The 25,036-nt window shown below is 39.8% G+C and overlaps 1 protein-coding gene across 1 annotated transcript; it reads left to right on the top strand.

The window, feature by feature from the left end:
* Positions 1-739: 739 nt before the first annotated feature.
* Positions 740-16,244, top strand: Faf (ubiquitin carboxyl-terminal hydrolase-like faf). Its single transcript, XM_076803421.1, has 30 exons — positions 740-838; positions 2,388-2,600; positions 2,709-2,973; positions 3,051-3,276; positions 3,359-3,493; positions 3,577-3,733; positions 3,822-4,145; positions 4,237-4,494; positions 4,583-4,681; positions 4,768-5,042; positions 5,109-5,310; positions 5,391-5,720; positions 5,805-6,139; positions 6,205-6,445; positions 6,532-6,669; positions 6,758-7,024; positions 7,118-8,880; positions 9,453-9,626; positions 9,694-9,835; positions 9,943-10,247; positions 10,419-10,669; positions 10,740-10,915; positions 10,997-11,193; positions 11,271-11,398; positions 11,506-11,672; positions 11,954-12,219; positions 12,288-12,535; positions 12,666-12,868; positions 12,946-13,208; positions 13,425-16,244. Exons 2-30 carry the CDS (start codon positions 2,535-2,537, stop codon positions 13,570-13,572), a joined length of 7,749 nt encoding a protein of 2,582 aa, XP_076659536.1. The 5' UTR covers positions 740-838; positions 2,388-2,534; the 3' UTR covers positions 13,573-16,244.
* Positions 16,245-25,036: the final 8,792 nt, after the last annotated feature.

The raw sequence follows: 25,036 nt of genomic DNA, 5'->3' as shown, positions 1-25,036 counted from the left end.
GGGAGAGGGTAACTTTTTCCCCTCAATTCGTGTGTGTGCCCCCCCCCCTCATCAGGCGACACTGCTAAGAACGCCTACAAGGCACAAGGACGTACATATTGTCGGCAGCGTGGCCACTATCTCTGTTTATTGCATCTCTTGAGTAAAAGAGAGAGAGAGAGAGAGAGAGAGAGAGAAGTCCTTAAAGGAATTCAAAGTCGAATTCAAAGATTCTATTTGTTACAAAAATGACACAGACGTAGATGAAATGGGTTTTGTTCAATGCTAAAGTTGATGTAGGTTCTGTTCCGTGCTAAAGTTGATATAGGAAAAGATGGGGACACTAAAACCCCGGGCGTGAGCACTCTCATTTCCTCTCTGGTAAGAAGTTATTATAGACGTTATTGCAACGATCATTACACTAACAATGTTACAGGCAGGAATATTAACGAAGGCGAAACATATCGTAACTACAAAAACGGGGTTGAAAAAGAAACGCGCGTATTCTTAAAATCGCGTGAAGGATAGGAACAAAGGTAATGAAAAGAATGGACGAAAGAATGAAGCAAAAATTTATAATACAAATTTCGTGGATGGTTGAAAAAGAATATAAAATATTTATATTGAAAAATCGAACGAACAAAAGGCTTAATGTAAGGAACGATCGAAATTGAATGATCAAGGAAAGGGTCACTAGAAGCACCGTGAACGTAGTAGTGTCAGTGGGTACGGTGGTCGTTTTAACTCGAGGACGACAGTAGCGCCGTAAGATAGCCGTGTTTACAGATTCGCCAGTGAGTTCCATAACGTCACGTCAAAAAGTGCAACAAATATTTCTACCACCGTTTACTATGTAAAGGTGCGTTTCCCCTTGTTAGAAGTTCTGATCGGTTAATTGTTGATAGTAAGAGCGACCTGTGTCGTGGTACGTCGTTTATCTGTACGCGATACGTTCGCGAACGGAATTTAAAAGGTTTTTCTTAGTACGGCAGTGCTAATCGTTAGGATGGTCGCCATTTTGTCCGGAGGTGGCCCGGTTGAGTGAACGGGGCGAAAATAGTTGCTCCCTGAACACCGAGGATCGTTGAAATCCCATAGGTACCGATCGAGTGGAATCGTTTCATCTATTTCTTGTAAACGAACAGAAATCGGAAGTACGGTGAAGAAGTGGTCGCGTGCGAATAACCCGAGATTTCCTTCCGTCGACGTTCGATGTTAGTTCTTTGTAAGCACGCCGTAGACGTATTTCGCGTAATTTTGAGCTAATTCGACGGTGATTTTTCGCGATATTATTTACCGGACGATGCTGTCTCGTCAACAGAAAGCGGGCCGGCTCAACCGCTTCCTGGCTCTAATTTTTGACGGTTGACAGCTCTCGGTACGTTCGACGATATACACCCGAGAAATAAAAAGAGCCAGTAAGAGAAAGAAAACCAGTGAGTGGGAGGGAGAGGGTGATAGAAAGAAAGGGGGAGAGAGAGAGAGAGAGAGTGAGAGGGGGGGAGAAGAGAGAGAGAGAGAGATAAAGGAATAATTCGCGACATGACATCGTACCTTTCGTGGATTGCGAAATTCCAAAAAAGTATACAAACCGTTAGATGCGATTATTAGTCTCGCACTGGTCTCGTACGGTCGGGTGACACCATTATCGTTTAAGAAACGTTCGTGTTTCTGTCGGTTTGAGACGAACGATCGGAATTTGTCGGTTGAAACCTTAGCAAGATCATGCTGTCATGCTACTTACCAAATGCGCGACAAGATCCTCGTTATCTGTGTGCCTTTACGGAGCTGTTCCTAAAATTTGTTTTCTTTGCTCGTTCGACCGTGAATTAGCGACGCATACCGGTATTCCTCGGGACGGGTTCGAATTACAGTGCCACACAGATTTATTTGAAGGTTCTGGGACAATCAGTCGTTAGAGTCGTTCCGATGTTATCTTTGTTGCTTTTCGAGTTCGGAAAACATGAATTTATCTTGTTCCAAAAAGTGTCAGAACATTTAATCAGAGTTATCCATAGTCAGGGAAATTGGATTGGATATGGAGTTTACTAAAAATTGTGCAAATGCTGTGATCTATATAGAATATTCGATACAAGAATAGCTCGTTTAAGTTTTATGATCTTTAGGCAGTAGAGTTGTTAACACATTCTAACCAGAACAAATCTGTGTGTATCGCATATGGTTCTTTCTCGTTGACCTTTAGCAGTTTTAATTCGTACTACAACATTCCATTTACTTCTCTCTTTCCTGTTTCTACTTTACTTTCTTGACTACTTTCAGATTTGCTGTAGTCTTATAATTATTAGCACAGCATTTTATTTATCGATGGTTAGCATTCTAAATACGCCGAATGACATTAGGAGATAAATTTGCTTTATGGGACTTTGTATTTTGTCGATATGTTTCAGATAATGTAGGTATAGTTTATTCAAAGAAGGCCTTTAGGGTATAATTATATTTAATGTCAGTGAATGAGTTGGATGATTGTTATTGGCGGTGCGATTATTGGACCAAGAGGTATTGAGATAATTGGAATATAGCGAGCAGCACGTAAAATGACGATCGCCGCAAGAGGCCAAGGAGTAGGCATGGACCCTCCTGACAGCCAGCAAAGTACACAGGTACATTCGATCGGCACTTCATTATTGTCATGTGTAAAGAAAATGTGAAAATTTGAAAAACTGAACAATGCATCTTATCCAACATGAATTATTAAACAATTACAATAGATGCATAGTCCACCGGGTCCACAGCAATTAGCTGACACGATGTCAGGACTTCAACTCACAGAGAATGTGGTACAAACTGAATCCACCAATGATACCTTAACCTCGGTAGAGGATAGTAATCAACTTCAGGGAGAGCCTGACTTTCCCATTGCAAAACTCAATATTCTTCATGAAAAAATATCTAGTCCACGTTGGGTTGTACCAGTTCTACCTGAACAAGAGTTAGAGTGTCTGTTACAAGCCAGCATCGATCTTTGTAAAAAAGGTTACTATACATACTAATTACCTTTCTCAGGTTGTCTTTAATCGAACAATATTAGTAGTTTATCCGATACTTTATAGGAATTGATGTACACAGCGAGGCATGTCAACGCTTCTTTCGAGAAGGACTCACAATTTCTTTTACCAAAATATTGACTGATGATGCAGTAAGTAGTTGGAAATTAAATATTCAAAGTTGTATCAACGCAAACTGCGAACGGTTGGTGGAACTATGTGTCCTGAAATTAGATGAGGACTGGTTTCCTCTTCTTGATTTGCTGGCAATGGTTTTTAATCCTAGTAACAAGTAAGTTAGTTATTCGTTTTGTTTACGTATCTCTTTTCGTTATATGGACTATTTATAATCACCGTTGAATTTTCCTTTTTAGATTTCACACATTTAATGCAGCCAGGGTATCGGAAACTGTTCCGCCTGGCAGCGATATTCCTGATGAAGAACTTTATGCACGGCCACCCGCTGATTCAAGAAGTACTCGTGGTTGGTTGGTGGATCTCATAAATAGGTGAATAGATAAGATTATAAACAGTAATAAATACTTGTTCAAATAATTCGAATGTCTATAATGAATCTTTTGATTTGTCATAGGTTTGGAAGTCTTAATGGATTTGATATATTGCTCTCTAGATTTCAGAGCGGCCGAAATTTATCAATACTAGTTATTTATGCTTTAATCAGACCCTTTGGTTTGTGTTACGAACTACTTACTGTTCACACAATAGTTAAATATCTAATGCCTATCGTGGTAAATAATATTTTATGCACTTTCTTACGATTGAAATCTAGTTTTATTTTGATTTTGAATTTCTCACCCTGTCGTCATTTTCTAACAGGAAATGGTGCCTGTAATTTTGAATAATTTGACTGATGAGGAATTAAAAAAGGAAGCAAAGAATGAAGCAAAAAACGATGCGATATCAGCCATAATCAAAGCCGCAAAATGTTTAGTGTCGCGGGTTCCGCATCAGGACGAAATGATTAAAAACTTGGAAATTCTGAGACTGAAGATGATATTGAGACTCTTACAAATTTCTTCGTTCAATGGAAAGATGAATGCTTTGAACGAAGTGAACAAAGTGATCACCAATGTCAGCTTCTATCAGCATCGAAATGCGATCGTTGAAGAAGACGAGTGGCTTACAGCGGAACGTATGGCGGTATGTCCAATGAAAATCTTCATCTGATAATATTTGTTTCATGACACTGTACGCCTTAGAAAATATTCTAACATTATTTTCATTTATTTAGAAATGGATAAAAGAAAATGGAGTATTAGAAATCGTGTTACGAGATTCGTTGCATCAGCTTCAGTACGTTGAAAAATTGGAAAAGATTTTACGCTTTATTATAAAAGAACGAGCCTTGACCTTGGAGGATTTGGATGCTGTTTGGGCGGCGCAAGCTGGAAAACACGAAGCAATCGAGAAAAACGTTCACGATCTGTTAGCTAAGCTCGCTTGGGATTTCACTCCAGAACAGCTTGATCACCTCTTCGAATGTTTTCAGGTGTTTAATATTTTAAAATTATGCTTTAAATATTTAGATACAACTAGCATGGTCCAATTAACACTTTCATGTTTAATTCTGATATCAGAGGAGTTGGAAGACTGCTAACAAGAAGCAGAGAGAAAAGTTATTGGAATTAATCAGAAGATTAGCAGAAGACGATAAGGATGGAGTAATGGCGCATAAGGTTTCATAACTTTTATTTTGCCGCATATTTGTGTCCACCAAGTGTTTTTCTTATTTTTATGTGTATGTATATATATTTTTAATTAGGTTTTAACACTTTTTTGGAACTTGGCTCACTCGGACGAGGTGCCTACGGAAATTATGGATCAAGCTTTGAATGCTCACGTAAAAATTCTTGATTATTCGTGTTCCCAAGAAAGAGATGCCCAGAAGACAATTTGGTTAGACAAGTGCGTCGAAGAGTTAAAGACCGGCGACAAGTGGGTGTTGCCGGCTTTAAAACAATTCCGAGAAATATGTTGCCTTTATGAACCAAATCCTAACATAGGTCATGGTCAACGGGGTCATCATTTACATTATAGGTGCGTTTGTCACATCATATTTGTTCGATCAAATATATTATAACTTCTTTCGTTTTGTTATTCAAGGCAAGATGTAATACAACGACTCCAGGCAGAACATTCGATAGTAATTCTCGTGACAATTAGTTTAACTAATTATATGAGTAAAACGCGGCAATTAGTCAAAGAGAATCCGGACATTGATCCCAACACTTACATGTCTGACGGCCGTTACAATCACATTATGCAAGTGCAAGAAAGGCTTAATTTCTTACGTTTCTTATTAAAAGTATGTTATCAATGACTTATAATGTAGCGTTAATTCTGGTATATCTGTAACAACTGAACAATGATGATATTTTCGTATAGGACGGCCAATTATGGTTATGCGAGGATCAAGCAGTGCAAATATGGCAGTGTTTAGCAGAACAAGGCGTGTTTGTGTCAGACCGGGAAGCTTGCTTCAAATGGTTCTCGAAATTAATGGGCGACGAACCGGATCTTGATCCAGCAATAAACAAAGATTTCTTCCAAAACAACATACTACAACTAGATCCAACGTTGCTCACGGAAAGTGGCATTAAGTGTTACGAGCGGTTTTTCAAAGCCGTTAACTCGAAAGAGGGGAAATTAAAATTGAAACGAAGAACGTTCTTTATGGACGACGTTGATCTAATCGGTACAGATTATTTATGGCGGGTAAGTAGAATTACAATTTTAATTTTTCTGTACTAATGATACATGATATTACTTGTTAATGAAAACATTTTACCATTCATGTAGGTAGTGACTAACAGTCCCGAAGAAATTGCTAATCGAGCCATAGAACTTTTAAAGGAAGTGAACACTAATTTAGGACCACGACTTCATTCTTCGATACTGGCTTTCCATGTAACGTACATAGGAGAGTGCATGGACAGATTAAAAGCACATTACGATACTGTGTCTGTTTTGAGTAAAGTATATCTTGAGGGAAAAGAGGAACGCGAAGAACAGGTGTCGAACAAAATTAAATTGGAAGCCATGAAAATGTGTCGTGTGATGAAAGTGTTGCAAGAATACATAACCGAATGCGACTCAGCGTTTCCTGTCGAACGAAGAATATTACCATTGCATAGGTACAAATTTATTCATGGTTAATTAACCATTAGAAAAAGTTTTACCATTGTGTTTTATTTTATAGAGCAACCCGTGGAAAACACTTATCTCTGATTATTCGTTTTGCAAATCCCGGTCTTAACGTAGACGATGTAGATATATTCACGCATAGTAACGATACATTGGGATCACTAAGACGACAAATATTGCGCAGAATTAAAGCGAATGGGTCAAATGTGAAACTCGACTTATTTCTTAATGGAGATTTGTTGGAGCCAACGGACGACAAGAAACTACTTTCGCAAACTCCATTGAGGGATAAAATGGTCGGCATCGATAATAATAATGTTTAATAATAAATTATAATTCATCGATTGTAAACGACACAGTAACATAAATACTATTCTTTCAGTTACTGTCTGCAAAACTGAGTCAAGTAAACAGCAACATACCGAGCTCACCGGATAGCAGTTCGGATAGTTCTACTAGTTCTCCCCACCATCCGTATGATGGGCCAAATGTAGAGGCAGAGAATAGTTTACCGGGTGTGGTATGTTAATTCCTCCTTTTAATACACAATTATTATATAATTAATTGCAATGGAGTCACCTTTAAGTAACTTTATACTTTTGTTGCAGGTCATATCGCAAAGATCGCAGCACGCTACGTTTTTCTTTCAATTGGCAGATCTGGGATGCACACTTCAACACTCACAGTTACGTGACGGTGCACGGAACCTCTTACAATTGGTGCCACCAGATACCCTTACCGTGTCACGACTACAGTGGTTATTCGGTCACTGTAAAGACGATGATATAGATAATGCTCTTTGTAATGAACAAAATACTACAGTAGATTCTTTATTTTTTACTCCGAGTCCTAGCCAAGTTTTATACAATTTAGAGGTAAGTCGCAATACTCCGAGTCCACATAAATCGTGAAAAGATGAGTGTGTTGCCAATGCATCGATAATAATTAATAATTGATCTGTGTTTCAGGTTTTATATAGTCTGTTAATGCCGGCAGTTGATCCAATGTCTGAGAAAGCGTTTGAGTTTCAATGCAATTTCATCAAGAGCGGCGAAGCTGAAGTAATTCTGGAGATGTTGAGTAAAAATAAATTCTTACCGAATGCCGACGAAACCACGAAACGGGCAGCGTATTTGACGGTATTAAAATTGTGTAAACTGTTGCTGACGGTAGTGGGTAACGTTATGGCCTGCGTGTTGGACGAGATGCAAGCTGGGATTTCAGAGAACCAAGAGAATCACGCTCACAACAATCGAACACCGGTTGCGGTTTTGAAGCAGGCGTTGCAAAGCGTACCTAATCAAAACACGGAGTACATGTTGAGAAGTGTAGCCGCTAAATTAGCGCAGCATTTAGCGCATTGGGTGTCGAGCGGGGGAACCGAATCTGACAAATGTCGGCAGCTTTTTATGCAAGCTCTATCTTGGGAGTTACCGTTGATGGATGTACCGACTATTCGTGCCATAATTAGGCTAGCATGGGCGGCCTCCACGGGCAGTCTGAACAACATAAATGCGTCCGTTGAAATGCTTCACGCGCTACACGAATCAAAGGAGAAGGAGACAGTGAATAATCCCGACAACAATGACGTGTTAGTTTGTAAAGAGGCTTTGGAAGTTCTGACGATTGCGTTGGTATTGAACCAGAGTGCTTTGGAGTCGCTACCACGAGATAAAATGTGGCACACGTTTCTGATAGATCTTGTGCTGTTGAGCCCCTCGCCGGTAATCAGAATGGCTGCTGCTGAACAGTTTTTTCTTATATCGACTTGGTACAGCAGCGGTCATAAATCGCTGCTGTTCGCCATCACGCTGCTCTTCAGAGTTCTAAATACTACCGTCGTAGAACATGCGAAACAGAGCCACGAGTACTTTCAGTTGTTATGTAGATTATTAAATTTCGCTCACATGTCGGGGTGTCCCCTCTTGACTGTCGAGACACTGCTGAACATTGAGATAGCTTGGTTGAAGAAGGTACGGGACAATGTTAAAGAGACCGGAGAAAGCCAAGTGGACGAGGCCGTTCTCGAAGGTCATCTCGGCCTGACAAAAGAACTCTTGGCATTTCTACCGGCTAGTACAAAATTCGAACTCGGCTCCGACGAGAAACACGGCACGAATCTGGTGAAGGAGTTGGTCGAGGATTTTGTATTTCCCGCGTCGCGTTTAATGCTGCAGCTTCGCAGCACCGGCGAGTTAAGTGCCTCGCAAGCGTGCCCAGTTTGTACAACCCCTCAGTCGACTAGCGCGGCATTCGATTTACTTGTAGGTCTTTGTATAGGCTGTGTACCCAACATGAAACTTCTAGTCACAATGCTCACTGACATGTTCTACTCGGAGAGAGACGAACCGCTAGTAGAATGGGATTATTTACCGCCGGTTGGCCTCAGGCCGCTGAAAGGCTTTGTAGGTTTAAAAAACGCGGGCGCGACTTGCTACATGAACTCAGTATTACAACAATTGTACATGGTCGAGAGCATAAGAGTCGGACTGCTGGCCGCCGAGGGAGCGGCCACGGACCTAAACGAGGACTTTTCTGGCGAAGAACGGATCAAAGGAGAGCAAACCATTGAAGCAAACGACAACGACACGAACGAAGAAAAATGCGGGGCAGACGAATCACGAAAAGAATATAATATTGGAATCTTGAAACAAGTCCAGGCGATTTTCGGCCATTTGGCTTACAGCAAACTGCAATATTATATACCTAGAGGTCTTTGGAAGCACTTCAAGTAAGTATACACGCTTCCTCCATACAGTCGGGGGCAAAATCATGTCGACACCCTTTAAAAACTAATCACTTTTTTTAAATTCGACCAAACGACTCAAGTTTTTTTTTTAGATGTTAGTTTACTAAGTAATGTGTAAAAAAAATATTTTTAAGGGTGAAAATCGCAGATTTTCGGCCTTGTCAGGGAATTTCGCCCTTATGTGATCACTTTTAAATGTTTGCAGCTCATAAGAACGTTAACCGTTTTTCGATGAATTTTTCACCGCGTATACGCGTAACTGACATAGATCTACAAAACGCATTGGTGAAAGTTTCATTACAAGCTCAGATAAAAAAGTTAAAATAATGACTTGTTTTTTAGTTGTACTTGTTGCTTAGTAAACTAATGCTTTTAACATGTCAAAAGAACTCGAGTTGTTTGATCAGATTTGAAAAAGTTATCAGTTTTTGAAGGGTGTTCGTTTAATTTTGTCCCCGACTGTATATTATTGCATATTTATTAGTGGCTAAATTAATTTGGAGCATGTATAATTAAAATGTTGTGCTCATTGGTTATCCTGGTAATGTTTTCAGACTTCAAGGCGAACCTGTAAATCTTAGGGAACAACAAGATGCAGTAGAATTTTTTATGAGCTTAGTGGAAAGCTTAGATGAAGCGTTAAAAGCTTTAGGACATGAACAGATAATGAGCAGGATTCTGGGTGGTTCATATAGTGACCAGAAAATCTGCAAAGGTTGCCCTCATAGGTACCTTTTTATTTCTTACATTCTGCTTTTTTCGGTAAACTGTAATACCGCATTACATTATCTACAGATATTCCAAGGAGGAGCCGTTCAGTTTGATAAGCGTGGATATCAGGAACCACAGTAACTTATTGGACTCCCTCGAGCAATACGTGAAAGGAGAATTATTGGAAGGTGCAGACGCTTATCATTGTGACAAGTGTAATAAGAAGGTATAGGCTTCAATTTATTTTCAAATCAATTATCATTATAGTTTGATTATGTTGATAGACGAATGGCAACATTTAATAATTCAATTCGTTGTATTTTTGTTTTTAAGGTTGTCACCGTAAAACGATTGTGTGTAAAAAAATTGCCACCGGTACTAGCGATTCAATTAAAAAGATTCGACTATGACTTTGAAAGAGATTGCGCTATCAAATTCAACGATTACTTTGAATTTCCAAGAGATTTGGATATGGAACCTTACACTGTTTCCGGACTGGCTAAAGTGGAGGGAGAAGTTATAGACTGTGATTACGAGGAGTCGATAAAAGGAACTTGTACTAAATATCAGCTAACTGGCATTGTTGTGCATAGTGGTCAGGCTAGCGGTGGCCATTACTATTCTTATATTTTACACAGGTATTAACAATGATCTCGCAATGTCTGACGGCAAAGGCGGAGAAATAGCTAATTAACTTTATCGTCGGACTTCGTATAGTCTTTTCATTGAAAATAAAGCATTGTAATGGTAAAAAGTCTTTGATACAGTCTAGCTTTCATGTAGAGTAATTTTGAACGTTTGTACGATAGGCAAAGCGACGGCATTGCAAAGTGGTATAAATTCGACGACGGCGACGTTACGGAATGTAGAATGGAGGAAGAGGAAGAAATGAAATCTCAGTGTTTCGGCGGCGACTACTTGGGAGAGGTGTTTGACCAGATGCTCAAACGAATGAGCTACCGGAAACAGAAACGATGGTGGAACGCCTATATGTTATTTTATACCAGGCTAGATGTAGAGGAGAATTCTCTAATGAAAAGCGTTAACGAACTATCGTTGTGTGAGTATCGTTTGGTCTCTGTACTTATCAAAAGTTTAAACAACGCTAAGCAAATTAATTTCACTTTTAGATACGAAATTGGGCGTCATGAAAATGCCCCCAGCCATTGAATATAGCGTCAGGAAGCAAAATATAAAGTTTATGCATAACCGGAACCAGTTTAGCGCAGAGTATTTTCAATTTATCAAGAAACTTGTATCCTGTAATCCTCATAACATCAACAGACAAAATATGAACGAAAAACTTGTGAGTTGACTGAGCGAAGAGTAATGCTCGCTTCATTGCTGTAAATAACTAGTGACCATTCTCTTATGCTTGCTCTTATAGAGTCCTGAACAAGAAGAACTTGGAATGTTATCTGTTCAGTTAGCGTCGAGATTCCTGTTCTATACAGGTTTCCATACAAAAAAGACATTACGAGGTAACGCCATGGATTGGTACGATATCGTCTGCCACCACTTGCGTAACAGTAAAGCCGTGCGGTCCTGGTTTGCTAATAACGTGCTGTTTAACCATCCACATAGGTATCACGATTTCTTGAGTATATTAGCATGAGGGTAGGAAATGTCGATATTTAACAAAAATTATTCATTGTCTTTAGATTTTGCGAGTACCTTTTGAGCTGTCCTAGTTCAGAAGTTCGAACAGCTTTTCTCAAAATTTTGGTATTTCTTGCACACGTTTCACTTCAGGATGGCCCATGCGTGCCACCTAGTTTAAACGCACCAAGTAAGTTTTTATGTCATTCTCTTATTTTTCATTTAAATTCTATTTAGAACTTCGAATACCTGGTTCATGCAACAAATACTTTCACGAATCTTTCTACATATTTTCAGCTATACTTTTGGACCCAACAGCAACGCTTAGTGACCATTTATTGCACGCAGTTCTTTCTTTACTTCATCGCGAAATTTCAGATCATGGTCGTCATCTGCCACATTACTTTTCTTTGTTCTATACATATGCGTCGCTCGGTCTTGCTGAAAAGGCCCAATTGCTTAAGGTAAGCACAATATTTGTGACAAACGTTTGTAATATGCTATCTATTCCACACCGTATCTGCCAGAGTTGGGCAAAAGTTATTTCGAATAACGAATAAACCCATTCATTCCGGCAGACTACATTGTAACGAATGAAGGAATAACGAATAACGATTGAGAAACCATGGTCGAACAACGAATAAAATTTCATTCGTTATTCGTTACTCGAATAATGCCCAACTCCGGTATCTACGAAGTTATTTACGATTGGAAAGCATTATAATATTTTGTATCTTCGTTACAGTTAAATGTCCCGGTTACGTTTATGTTAGTCGCGATCGATGAGGGGCCGGGCCCAATAATTAAGTATCAATTCCCAGAGCTAACTAAATTACACCAAGTAGTTAGCATGCTAATACGTTGCTGCGATGTATCATCGAAGGCACATTCGAGTCATGCACAGTCAGGAGTAGCGCCTTTACCAAACCCATACGGTGACCCGGCATGTCAAAATGAGTATGTGATGCCTATTCAACCACAGGCAGCCGATATTCTTTTTGTTAAAAATAGGTAAGAATTTTATGATTGAAAAAGAAATAAATCAGTGCAAGTCAATCGAATTACACTTTCGTTAACAGCTACACGAAGAAACTGATCGAAGATGCTGATGTTAACGTCACAGATGTTACTTTCACCGACACTGTAAAGTTACTTCAATACTGTTGCTGGGAAAATCCACATTTATCACGAACAGTACTCAGCGAATTACTGTGGCAAATTGGATTTTCATTCACGCACGATTTGAAGCACCACACGGATTTATTGCTCGCCATGCTTCTTATGGAGGACTCGTGGCAGACACACCGTGTCCACAATGCGCTTAAAGGCATGTGTATTTCGGATACAGAAAAAGTTTTTTAAGCGACACGAAAATATTACTGGTTCACAAAAGCGTTAAAAACTACAACAATATGAAATATGTTTGTCAGTTACTAAGAATGCCAAAATATTTTTAGGCGTACCAGACGAAAGAGATGGTTTATTCGAAATAATACAAAGAAGCAAACACCATTATCAAAAGAGAGCCTATCAGTGCATTAAGTGCATGGTGCACCTCTTCAGTAAGTGTAGACCTGCTCATCAACTTCTACACCATAGTCCCGAATTAAGGAGGAAGTGGATACATGCTATCGACTGGCTTCACGAAGAGCTCGAAAAGGTATGCACTGCAGAATAATGAAATGAAGATCTGAATGACGTGGACTTAACTATAAACGGTATTTAATCGAATTCTAGAGACCGTATGCTTCTACGGCCCCGTACCCTCACGCATATAGCAACTGGTCTCCTCCAGCACAATCCAATGACTCGACGAACGGCTATGTCCTTGAACGTAGCAGCAGTGCAAGGAAAACTTTAGAGAGAGCTTGCGAACTTTGCCCTGAGGTGGAACAAGAGATGGAGGATCCGAGCGAGGACTGCGCGGAAGAAGCGGACAAGTATCAGCCGCAGAATAGGGATGCAACGCGGATGGAACGCAATCTAGAATTTGTGTTTTTGTAAATACCTGTATTATCCTTACTTACTACCGTCAGTAGAGTGTCTCAAGCTAAATGATCATCTAACGTATCCTGAGGTGACACGCGTAACCGAGTTTCTATAGAAGTGCCTGATATTTTGGGTGGTCGCGTTATTTTGGACACCCTTCATAATGGTAGTTCTTACTTGATTAGGCGGAGTGTTCTGAATTCCGCTCTTCTTTTTGTCTTTTCCAGTTATTCCGACGCGAAAGTGTTACAGCGTTTGCTGCAAGAACCAGAACCGCAACCTGGACCATCTCCGGTTCACACTCCTCTTTTAGCCCATCAGTTGCATAGTCCACAGAACTGTGAGTCATCACAAAATACCAGCCGGGATCCATAATGAATCCTAATTACCACCGGCGTTCTACCAAGTTGCTGTCACGGTGAAACGAATCCAAGCTACGTAGATGTAACTGCGCCAGCAGCTTGGTGCCGAACGATAGAGGCACCTGTACAGATTTAACAATCGCAAAAGAATCTGTTCTACCTTTTTTTTGCAACTGGTATTCTCACGAACTTTGCATTTGCAATTCTCTTGTCGAGTCTTAACTGTGGGCAGTTTACTATTTCATATAAACGGATAAACGATACAATGGTAATTAACAACCGTATTTGCACCATCGAGAAAAAAAAAATGGAGAACACGTATAACACACAGCTCACACACATACAACACGATTATAGAGAAACCAGAGTGTAGGCGAATTACGATTAAGGAACAGAATTTCTACGTATTGGTTGAGGCAACCAATTTTCTCGTCGATGGTTTTTTCTTACACCTAGAACAGTTCACCCGTTCTTTGTTCCGTGTATCCACGAACCGGTTTCGGCTTTCGAATTTAAGACAACGGGCGTCGCGCTAGGAAGAAATGGCCCGAATGGGTTGACCGAAAACAAGGAGAGAAAAAATAAAAAAAAAGTATAAAAAGAAAGGAAAAAATATTTGCGATATTTAGAAGACCGACCTTGCCTCGATTAATGCATACGAATTCGCGTGTAGGAATACGATAAGATTGTATAAATGTATAGCGAATAGTGTTATGGAATCCCGTCTCTGCCGAATAGCATAAAGAAAAAAAAAGGAAGGAACAAAGGTATAAAAAAAGAACATAAGTTTCCGTATGCCTATGTAAATTTGTTACTAATAAAAAGAAAAGTTGAAGTGGAACTTTCTAAGGTCTGAAGGATGATATGGCTTTAAGAGAGCAAGAGAAAGACAGAGGAGCGAGAGAAAGGTGTGGTTAGTTTAATAATCGGAAGGAGTAGAGCCACAGACGAAGAAATGAAGAAAAACAAAAAAAAAAAAAATAAAAAACTATCAATATTTCGCTATTTTAGTCTTTTGTGACGTACATGTGGAAAGGAAAGGCAAGAAGAGGAAATTTTCTTGTACTTAATCTCTCGAGCATCAAAGAAAGGAGCCCACTGCCCAAGAATTTTAGACACATATACCGATGATGCCTCCCATCGTGCTTTCTTTCAGTTCATCCGATTTTTGAAAGGGTTGTGCCTTCGACATTGTGCGACTCCGTTTTGTATTCTTAGGTAGATATTTAAGAATCAAGTTGTTGCTTCGAATTTCGATTACTTCTATTTTCTTGTCTGTTACGTTTTGACTACTTAACGAGAGAAATGCTAGAGGGGAGATGGAGAAAGAGAGAGAGAGAGAGAGAGAGAGAAAATTAAAGAAAGAAATGACACAGTCCATGAAACTAAATACGAGATTCTTTCAAAATACGGTGGCACAGAGTTTACTAAATTATGCAAGTAACTATGGGATACTTTCTTATCTATACCGTGTAACCGATAGACATCGAAACTATGACTGGGGCTATTCGAATGCTTCGCATGCACACAAATGCTTCGAATATCCCTCGAATATTGTAACATTTGAATGTTGCATTCGAATTGGTCCTCGCATATTCAACAAAATGTATACTGTAATGGTAAATCTACCGAGAATAATTCGAACGTCGCATTCGTATGGTTGTGTACTGTACAATATATTTACAAACTATAGTTCAAGATTTAAATACAATACCCTGTTCTTCATACTTGTAAATGATAACGAATGGAACGCATCGTTGCTGGTATAAAATAACAAATAATTTCATAAATTTCAATGAGTTTGATTCTTCGTTGGAAGATTCAGTGCAACTTCTCTCATACAATTCATAAATTTCTGTACAGTGTGCATGCAACTATTCGAATGTCACATTGCAATTTAATGATTCTAATACTTAGGCTGCGGATATGCATATGTAGCGTCTCATAATTTACAGAGACTGGACTCGAACAGAATTTTTTTTACTTCACTGAAGACTATAAAGTTTGTAATAATAGAAAAAAAACTTTACTTTATTAATCTTATTGCTGAACGTTAGACAATCATGTATGCTATAAATGCATAAAACCGCAGTCTGCTATACAGCATCGCTTTAATCCTTAAGTAATGTCGTTTCTTTTAATGTTGAATCCCCGAATAATACAAAGATAAAATACAGAACAGAGGTGATCAATAATCGACTATCAATTGATGAATTAAGAATAATTACACCCAAGAACGACACTACTTACGCTGTAGCTCGATGACATTCTAAGAATATTGCGGAACACGTGAACGCAGTGCAAGCTCGAAATTTATTCAGCGGATATTCGAGTATTCGAATTCGTTCCACCTCTAATAAAGAAGAAATTGATCGTGTAGCCCCAGTATGACTCGAAACCAGGCAACAGTCTTCTTACTTTAGCGTAGTGAGTTGCGGTACCGCGAGGAGGGATGAGCTTCGCTCGAGTCCAAAATTTTTACAGATAGAATGAGCAAGAGGAAAGCAAAACAAACAAAACAAAACAAAGAGAGGAATTGAAGAAAGCGTGACGGTAGCAACACAAGTGAGGTGTGGAACAAATCCAAACACTAATTTGTATCGTTCTATGGTACGCAATCCATCGTTTCGAGGGAGAGCTGTGGCCTTTTTTGTCGCGGAGGGTGTGTTAAAAAAAAAGGGAAAACGGTGTTTCCTATATGATAGTAAGGAAGCGTGTGAGGTTTCCGCGAAACCTCGTTGAGAAGAGGGAAACACGAAGTTTGTCAACTCACAAACCGGCCATGGCTCTGATTTACATATATTGACTAATGTGTTATATATGTATACACAGTACGTTGTATATACATATACACATAAATATAAATATTCTATAAATAATAACAAGACGACAGAAATATGAGAAAGCGGAAAACGAGAGAAACTACGAAACGACACGTCGGCAAGGATGCAAAAGGAAAAGGGAGAGGAAAGGAGGAAAGAAGCAAAACACCGTGTGTATACATAGGAATTATTCGTGCGTGAAATGCGAAAGCAACGATATCGTCAAGACACCAGGAAACTAACGACGCATTGATTATTGTTCGTATTTATCAAATATTCACGTTAAACAGTGTACCAAATTATATGATAGCTTCTATCGGTTAAAAAGTAATAATAATAATAATATTAATAATAATAATAACGATAATGGTACCTAATCTTACTCAGATATGTACATATACAAACTGCTTTTTATATGTGATAAAAATTTATTATATTCCTATTATACATTGAGGTTAGTAACGCTATTGTAAATCCTGGTTTTTTGTACACAGAGACTGTATGTTAAGTTCAGTTCTTTCTATTTGTTTGTTTAAAAAAAAGGAAACACGAGAGAATGTAGTCTAACGATTATTTAATATTTAATTGTAAAACCGCTGGTCAAGCGTAATCTTGTATCATATATACATATACATACACCTTGATTTTCATTCAAAATGAATTCACTGTCAAGATTTTGAGTGGTCGAAACCTCGGATATTCTCTGTCACTATATACAAGGTGTCCCGCGAGAAAACGTCGCGACGAAATTTCGGGACTGTCTTTCAAACATCGCGGAAACTTTCACGGTCGTAGAAATGCCAGAAGACACTGCAGTTCTCAAATTTTATTACAATTCCACGCAAAAAAAAAACCAACAAACAAACAAATGTAATAGTAACGTCCATAATCGTTCGGAGAATACAGTAGAAAATTCTACTCTTAGAAACTTTGTGCGCTGAAATATTGTTTCGTCTCTTTCGTCCGCACTCTGTAGAAAAGTTTAAGGAAAGCTCTGAAGTTTCATGACAACAATCGGGACACCCTGTATACTCGCTACCGCTCACAAGTTTGAGATCGCTTATAGTATTCATGGTTGGAGAAAGAAAATAAAAGATAATGTAACTTAGTGTTTCATGTCTTTACTGTTATTAATTCTCTCTAGCCGATATGCAAGGTGTCCTGTAATTACTGATGCAACTCGAAAATGAGGATTCCACGAGGAAAAAGACGTTCCTTAACCGTTTACGCGAAATTATTGCGCAATTCAATGAAATCACATCGCTAGAAATATTTTTATAGACATCGACGAAAGTAGAAATAATTAAGATGTGCAAACATGGTAGCTAAATGTTCAAGGACGGAGACACGCGACAAGTTTCCCATATTTAGCTAGTCGAAAAACCAAATCCACTGAACGAAACCGACTACTTGAATTGAGTATCGAGAAACGAGATCCTACAACTTGAATTCATAGTCGCCAGATGAGGGGAGGGAGCACGAATTTAGGGGAAGAAGTTAGCCTCTCTCTGTTAGTCACGTGACATTGTGACACGGAGACAACAGAAACGGAACGCGTCACGTGACCGAACCGTGGCGGAAGCGCGGTAGAAAGGAAAGTTAGAGTGGGGGAACAAGTGTTGATCTAGCGACTATGTTTCAACTTCTTTCTCCGCGTAGAGTCCCTTATTTTCCGTTTGCACTGTCAATTGCAGGCTGCCTGTTATTTTCACATTAAAGTGATGTATAGGATGAGCTGAACGTTACGGTACAACTAGATAAGCGACTAGTTGATGCAACTTAACAGATCTACGAATGAAGCTTCGTTTTTAGGCGTATAGATCACTTTTAGGAAGTGAATAATGAATTATTTTTTGGAGAAGCTTCATAGAAAGAAATCGATCAAATTATTTTCACATAGGTATTTTCTAACTTAGAATCAATCCTTTCCCGGTAGTCCCGCGGATTGTCGGCTACGCCATACATGGAAATTAGAACTTCCAATTATCATTTCCCCGGAAGAAAATCTGTAGTTCGCTTCTCGGTGAACAAATGATCCCAAACTTTTGAATGGCGGTATCGAACGAATGTAGAGCCGTTCGTTTCTTTAGTCTCTTGATTTCGAAACTGAGCGAAAGTATTAGGGAAAAATTGAATGATAAGTTATTTTATTCAACACCGGCATTTTCATTTGTCGCTGCTATCGATACAATCTGACAAACCTACACGTTGTAAGCGATCGACGTTAGCGGCCATCTTTGAGCATTTTTTTTCGAACAATTGTCACCCAGGTATTTCTCTCAGATTGAGGGCCTTCTTATTAAATTGCATACCATCTTTAAAAATTTAATATTACTAAAAAGCGATAATAGTTTACCAGAGGTAGCAATCGCCATCTTGAAAATTCTGGTTCCCAGCAAAACGCGTTCAAACTCAGCGTTTCCGGTGTTTCTTTGCGAAATGTTACGCTCCTCGAGTCGCCGTAATACTTGTAACGACAACAAATTTTTAGAAATGCGTTCGGAACGTTAGATTTTAAATAGATACGATCAAAGGAACCATTGCTCCATCTCCTGAAGCAGGAACACTTCGTAACGCCGTAACCGCAAAGATATTCGAAGTCATAATTGTTTGCGTTTCTGCGCGGAGCATCGTTGGAAGCGAATTACTACGACAAAAGATTGAAAAAAAAAAAAGAAAAAGCCGAATACGAACGCCAGTCTAAACGGATTCAGGGCTCGATTAAATCTCGAAGTTGATTGCGCGCGAAGCGTCGACAACGGAGTAAGACCGCGAAGCTGTACAGCTGTATATTTAATTCACGGACCGGCACGTTTCTCGGCCGAGAGCGTAGTGACGAATGACAAAAGACAAGCGAATTCCTCCTGCCCGTAGCATTTTCGAGCGTACCTTTACCGCGATTGCTTCTCTTTCATTTGCCATTGCAATTTTCCCGTTCGTTAGGTTCGAAGCTGGAGTTCTTTTGTTTCGGGACACCCTGTGTACGCGTAACGTTAGTATTACACAGTGTATCGCAGATACTTCGACTAGAATGTCTCATTTTTTGTTGTCCTATATTAGGACGAGCCACTGCCTCGCTTAAGTTCGACACAACGATGTTTTCTGCGAATAGAGACAAGTCCGGTGGGCAAACAAAAAGAAAATACACACAAACACACGATAGAAAGAGAAAGTGAGAGAGAAGGGGGAGGGAGAAAGAGAAGGAAGCAAGTTTCGTGAGAAGCATAAGAAATACCAGATAGAAACGTGAATAAATAAATAATTTCGCTGGTGCATGGTCGTCGCAAACTGCACAAACCGGTCACTGCGTTTGTTGGCTCGGATTCGATCAATATGGCGTGCAGTGCAATGAATCCAGCGATTTGGCTGGACAAACTTACAGCGTTTCTTTATACTCATCCGTTGATATTCTCCGAATTGTATAACGTGTAGGAGTAGCAACATCAATTTTTATAATTTAAGCTGTTTCTGATAATTCACTCGAATTTTGATAGCAAAGAAAAATGTCCGAGGGAATGTGTACACATGTGCATCCAATAGTTCTCTTTTTCCATTAATTTACAATACGAGATCGAAGGGTTTTGTCCAGCTAGATCGTGGCTCCACTTCGCTGCTCGACGCGCGGCGATTTGTATGAAATGATCGTACACCGTTGTGTAAGGATATATGAACGTATGTAGATGTATATGGTCGGTAATAAGAACAGAAGAAATTAAGGACACCAAGGACGGGATTTTAGAACGAAGGGGAGTAAGGAGGCAGGAGAGAATGAGAAAAACAAAGACTATAAGATGCACGAGTATATGTAATCGCGACACACGCTGCTTTTTTTTCGATACAGAGATATTCGCAGGACGAATAGATACGCGATACGTTGTTCGATATTCCTCGACGCTTTCGTTGCTTGCTACTCGCCTCGAAGAGCTGTACCGACGAATCGTTCGTGAATCATCTTTTTTTTTTCAATCGCGAAAATGAAATTCCCAGGTGCTAGAAACAAAGAAAAATTTATAGGCTCTGTTAGCTACCGGATCAAATAAAAAGCCATATCGAATTTTGGGAAATCGTAACAAAAATCCTAACGACAATCGACACAGGAACTATTAAAGTATGCCAAGATTTCTACTTTATTCGGTAGGGTAAGGGACCCAATTACTGTGGGAGTACCGATTACTGTGCCTATATTAATTATACTTATTTTTAAAGCATATAATGAATATTAAAAAAGAAATATTAAATTTTTTTTATTAAAATCAGTTAATATATATGTTTTATATCTCTTTTTTAATAGTCGTTATGTTTTAAGAATTAGTATAATTAGTATAGGCACAGTAACTGGGTCCCTTAACGTACCTGACGGAATTCTCGCTGGATCAAACGAATTTTTCTTCGATTACGATTTCTTCGAGTCAACACTTCTAGGAAAATGCAAAATTCGAAAATTTTTGGAGACACTCGAGTAACCTACGAACTAACAGCTTCAGACTGCGGCCATGCCGGCGTTGATTTTGACGTCCGCAATCTGAGAAGCGTTTGTACACTCTTTATTTCACTTATGTATGTGTTTACATGCGCGCGTGTAAACACGTATGCAATGTCCGTCGTATAGCGCCTTTTATGAAAACGCTCGTGCGACCGCAGTTTGACGGCGACGCTAATTTGTCACGGTGATTAAATAAGGACGATGTAAACGTATCGAATTCGAGAATGCAGAATGTGAAAGGTTAACCCTCGCACTTCTGCGAGTTCTAGGCCTATGCCGGAATCACTTCTGACCCACACCGATATTTCACTAATACAGTTTTATTCCGATATAAGATGATGGCTCGGGACCGACTTTCGTCGTATTTCAGATGAGGGTACCTATGCGGCTTGACTTTGTTGAGAATGTGCGAAAGACTCGAATGTAGTGGCAAACTATGAAGTGGTCGGCTGAACAGCGATGCTATCCTTCAGCGATATCTTTCGTTGGAAAAGGACTATGACATACCGTCTCGTACTGACACGAAGCGGTGTCGAGCGAACAACTTCAAAAAAAGAAGAGGGACTGGCGATTTTCTTATTCCGAAGTAAAAAGCGTCGTCTTATATCGGAATCAAATTGTACATATTGACGGTCGCTCGAGTTTATCCCCACCGCTACCGCGACGAGTTACGAATGACTCCGGCATAGCATATGGAGGGTTAATAGAGTTTACAATACGATTTCCACGGTGTGATGACGCAGCTCCTTCGATCGGGCGCAGATAACGCGGTATCAGGGACTCCGTGTGTTGTACCGTAACGCCTGTGGTTGTTCCGCTTGCATTTGCCTACGGCTTTCGCCTGTACTTTTTTGCCGGAGCGTCCCGGCACGTGATCGATAACGTTGTACGCGCGCTCGCGTGTGCTTTCAATATCGCTTTCATATCGAACCAAGATTAATCTCTAGACTGCGGAGGTTTCAACAAGTTCTCCCCCCTGACCACAAGCTCTCGAACCACCTTGAAATTACACGAAAACCTTCGTTTCCTTCGCGGATCGTTTCACTGAATTGTACATAATACGTCGCGCTGTCTAAATTCCACCCAAATTTTGTATCGCATAATTTTTCAACGATTTCTACACGCGTAGCGAAGCCCCGCAGTCTAATCGCCGTGCACACTCTGTGTTTCGGCCCATGGCGTTTCTACGAGACGAGAATGTGTGTGAGCGAAAAAACGAACGATCGAGAGTTAGAATGAATGTGAGCGATAGAGCGATAGAGCGAGAGAGCGAGAGAGAGAGAGAGAGAGAGAGAGAGAGAGAAAGAGAGACCCGTTTGGCAAAGGAGAAGTGATTTCGTAGCCTTTCGTTGTAAACCGGTGAAGCGAACGATTTGTAGAACCTCGTTAAAAAAAAAAAGAAAAAGAAAGAAACGGAACGAGAAAGTAAGCGCGGACGAAGCGCCGGATAGAAAGCTCGAAGGCGAGATGTTAGTTTGTCTTGATACGCGAAAGAACAGAATACTAAAGCGATCACGATATGGCCAGAACTTGCAGGCACGACGCACGACTGTGAGAAACGATGATTGTTCCTCGGGAAGAGGCGACAGAGAGACAGAGGGAAGATGGTTGTAAGCGTCGTTTGAAGATCGCGCATTTACGTGAGCATTTCATCGAATCGAGTCGAGCATTGATCGCAGTCAAGAAACGGGAGAGAAAGAGTTTAGATGCTGGGCCAACCGAGCCTGCAGCCCCAGTGACAAGGAGGACCGTCCGTCGTCGCGCCCTTATATATTTATGGTCCCTCGCAGACTTTCGATAATATAAATATTAATTAAGATTGTATATTCTCGATTTCGAAAGCGCGGATCGACGGCCAACCGACGGGGTCGCAGGCGACGGTTCGTCGTATACACGCGGAGCTTTGGTCCTCCGTCGAAAAAAGGGGTTCGCCCGTCTGGCTCCACAGAGCGAACAGCTTCGCAGACCCCTGAGAATCTTTTGTGTATTATTTCTAACAGAATGTAATAAAGTACGGTTTAAAAAGAACGTGATCCGGTCCCACTCCTCTTCAATCTTTCTTCTTCTTCCCACTCGATGCCAATTGACTCTTGTAATGCAGATAATTTTTATTTTGTATAAAAACACACAGTTTAGTTATCGCATTGACTTCACAGAGGCCTTTCTCTTACCGAAAGGTTATTAAATAAAAAAGGAAGATGGCGACAAGAGGCGGCTCGAAGTTGCTTGATGTTGCTTCAGTGCAGACATAGCTTTACTGTTGCTCAAGAATCTCCTCTTAGCATTCGGAACTATTTTAATTCCAAAAAGTAAGAGTCGCTTTCCGGTAAATAATCTGGAATTTGCCACCAAAATTGTCTACAAATTGCGACCCATCGTTTAGTTCGGCATGTGGCTCGGATTTGAGTGCAAAATTTGCAGGCGGAATGCGAGGGCAAATCGAAGGCAATAAGAGGGTAGACTCTGCCCTCGTGTAGAGGGCATGTCGGTCGCACTGAGAGCGGACCTAACCTTGCTCTAAGAGTAAATATCGGGCAAAATCCAAGTAAATCTTGCTGTAGGAGAGAAAACGGAATTAAATTATTGAAAATACATGAAACTTAAAATTATATCGTTTAGAACTTTAAATAAAATTCCGTTTTCCCTTTTGCGGCAAAGGGTTTTCTCCGATTTTGCCCGATGTTTACTCTTAGGTCAAGGTTAGGTTCGCTTACTAGTGCGACCGGCCTGCTCTGTACGCGAGGGCAGAGTCTGCACTCGTTTTGTCTCCGATTAGCCCTCGAATTCCGCCTTCAAACATTGCGCTCAAATTGCGATCCATCTGTTCCGGCATAGGCTCCTCATTTGTCGGCAAATTTTGGTCAGCAAATTCATAGCAAATGGGGATAAAATTCTGCTCGAAGCATGGTCTCGACACTAGAATGACCGCTTTTTGTTCGCAAAGTACGATTACAAATATTGATAAAAATTTTCTCGAAGCGGGTTTGGCTGACTAATTAATAGATGAAGCGTAAAGTAAAATTTAAAGTTCATCGTAATTGTAAGATAACTCTAGATAAGCGAATATTTAGCATTTACAGTTTCGAAATTAACCTTCGAACACGAGAAATAGCGACACGGTACAAAACTGCTGGTCAAAATGGCTGGCAATGTATTATGTTCATTTATTTGGAAAATGCATAATGCTAGGAAACCACTGAAAAGAATTGTGACCCAATGACTAGTTCTGCGAATATTTTGCCGGAAATGGAGATAACAATCAATTTGTCACACAGGCCATCGCTAGCCATTGTTATTCTGTACTTTTCAGAACGTTGTTCGATGACATCACTAGTTAAATATTCAATAGCGTATTTAATAACAGATTAAGTAGGTTGGAACCTACGGCGGAAAATTTTGGTGACGCGGCGTCGCGACAAAATTTTTTGAACGATTATACAATTATACTCACCAGTATATAGTGCACTGAAGGTAATCAGTCGCTTATTTTAATGAAAATTTATCAGTCTATAGACAACGAAATCATAAATCTGGCAGTGCATCGTACGAATGCACGTCATATTGACTTTTCATCGCGATAACAGTTTCACGAGATTGGATGGTAAACCCGACAAAAGAGTCGCTTCGCGAAACAAAACCAGAAAATGAAATTTCTTTTATTCTTAATTCCTTTAACTGTTATTTTATTGCACGATTCATCCAACAAGAGTTGTTAAAAATTATTGAATTTTCTTTTAATTCCGTATATCCAAAAAATTATACTAGAACTGTAAAATATGTTGTCTTCTATTCCTCTTCGATTTGAATATTATAAACTGAAATATAGGCGTTAGAAAATCGTTGAAAAATTATAATATCAAAGTTTCCATTGATTTTTTACCATAGAATCGGCTCCTTGTCCACTGCACTATTAATTGATCATCCTATACATACAAACGATCTTTCAGGCGGGATTACCACATCGGAGCCATAAGCGAGATTATATAACTCCGATGAGATATTTACCCTTTCCAGAGTTGCGTGCAGTTCATTAGATAAATAACTTGACGGAAGCGTATTTCGTAACGGTCACGAACTTGACCTCTATGGAAAAGCCCAACAACAGCCAAACTGTGGGCGACATCAAGGACCAACTGGACGCACAAAGAAACTGGTTCATGTTGCAGAAGTCG

The sequence above is a fragment of the Halictus rubicundus genome, chromosome 18, assembly GCF_050948215.1.
Source record: "Halictus rubicundus isolate RS-2024b chromosome 18, iyHalRubi1_principal, whole genome shotgun sequence".
NCBI classification, from domain to species: domain Eukaryota; kingdom Metazoa; phylum Arthropoda; class Insecta; order Hymenoptera; family Halictidae; genus Halictus; species Halictus rubicundus.
The sequence above is the reverse complement of the archived record's forward strand: the minus strand, read 5'-3'. Positions and strand labels throughout refer to the sequence as shown.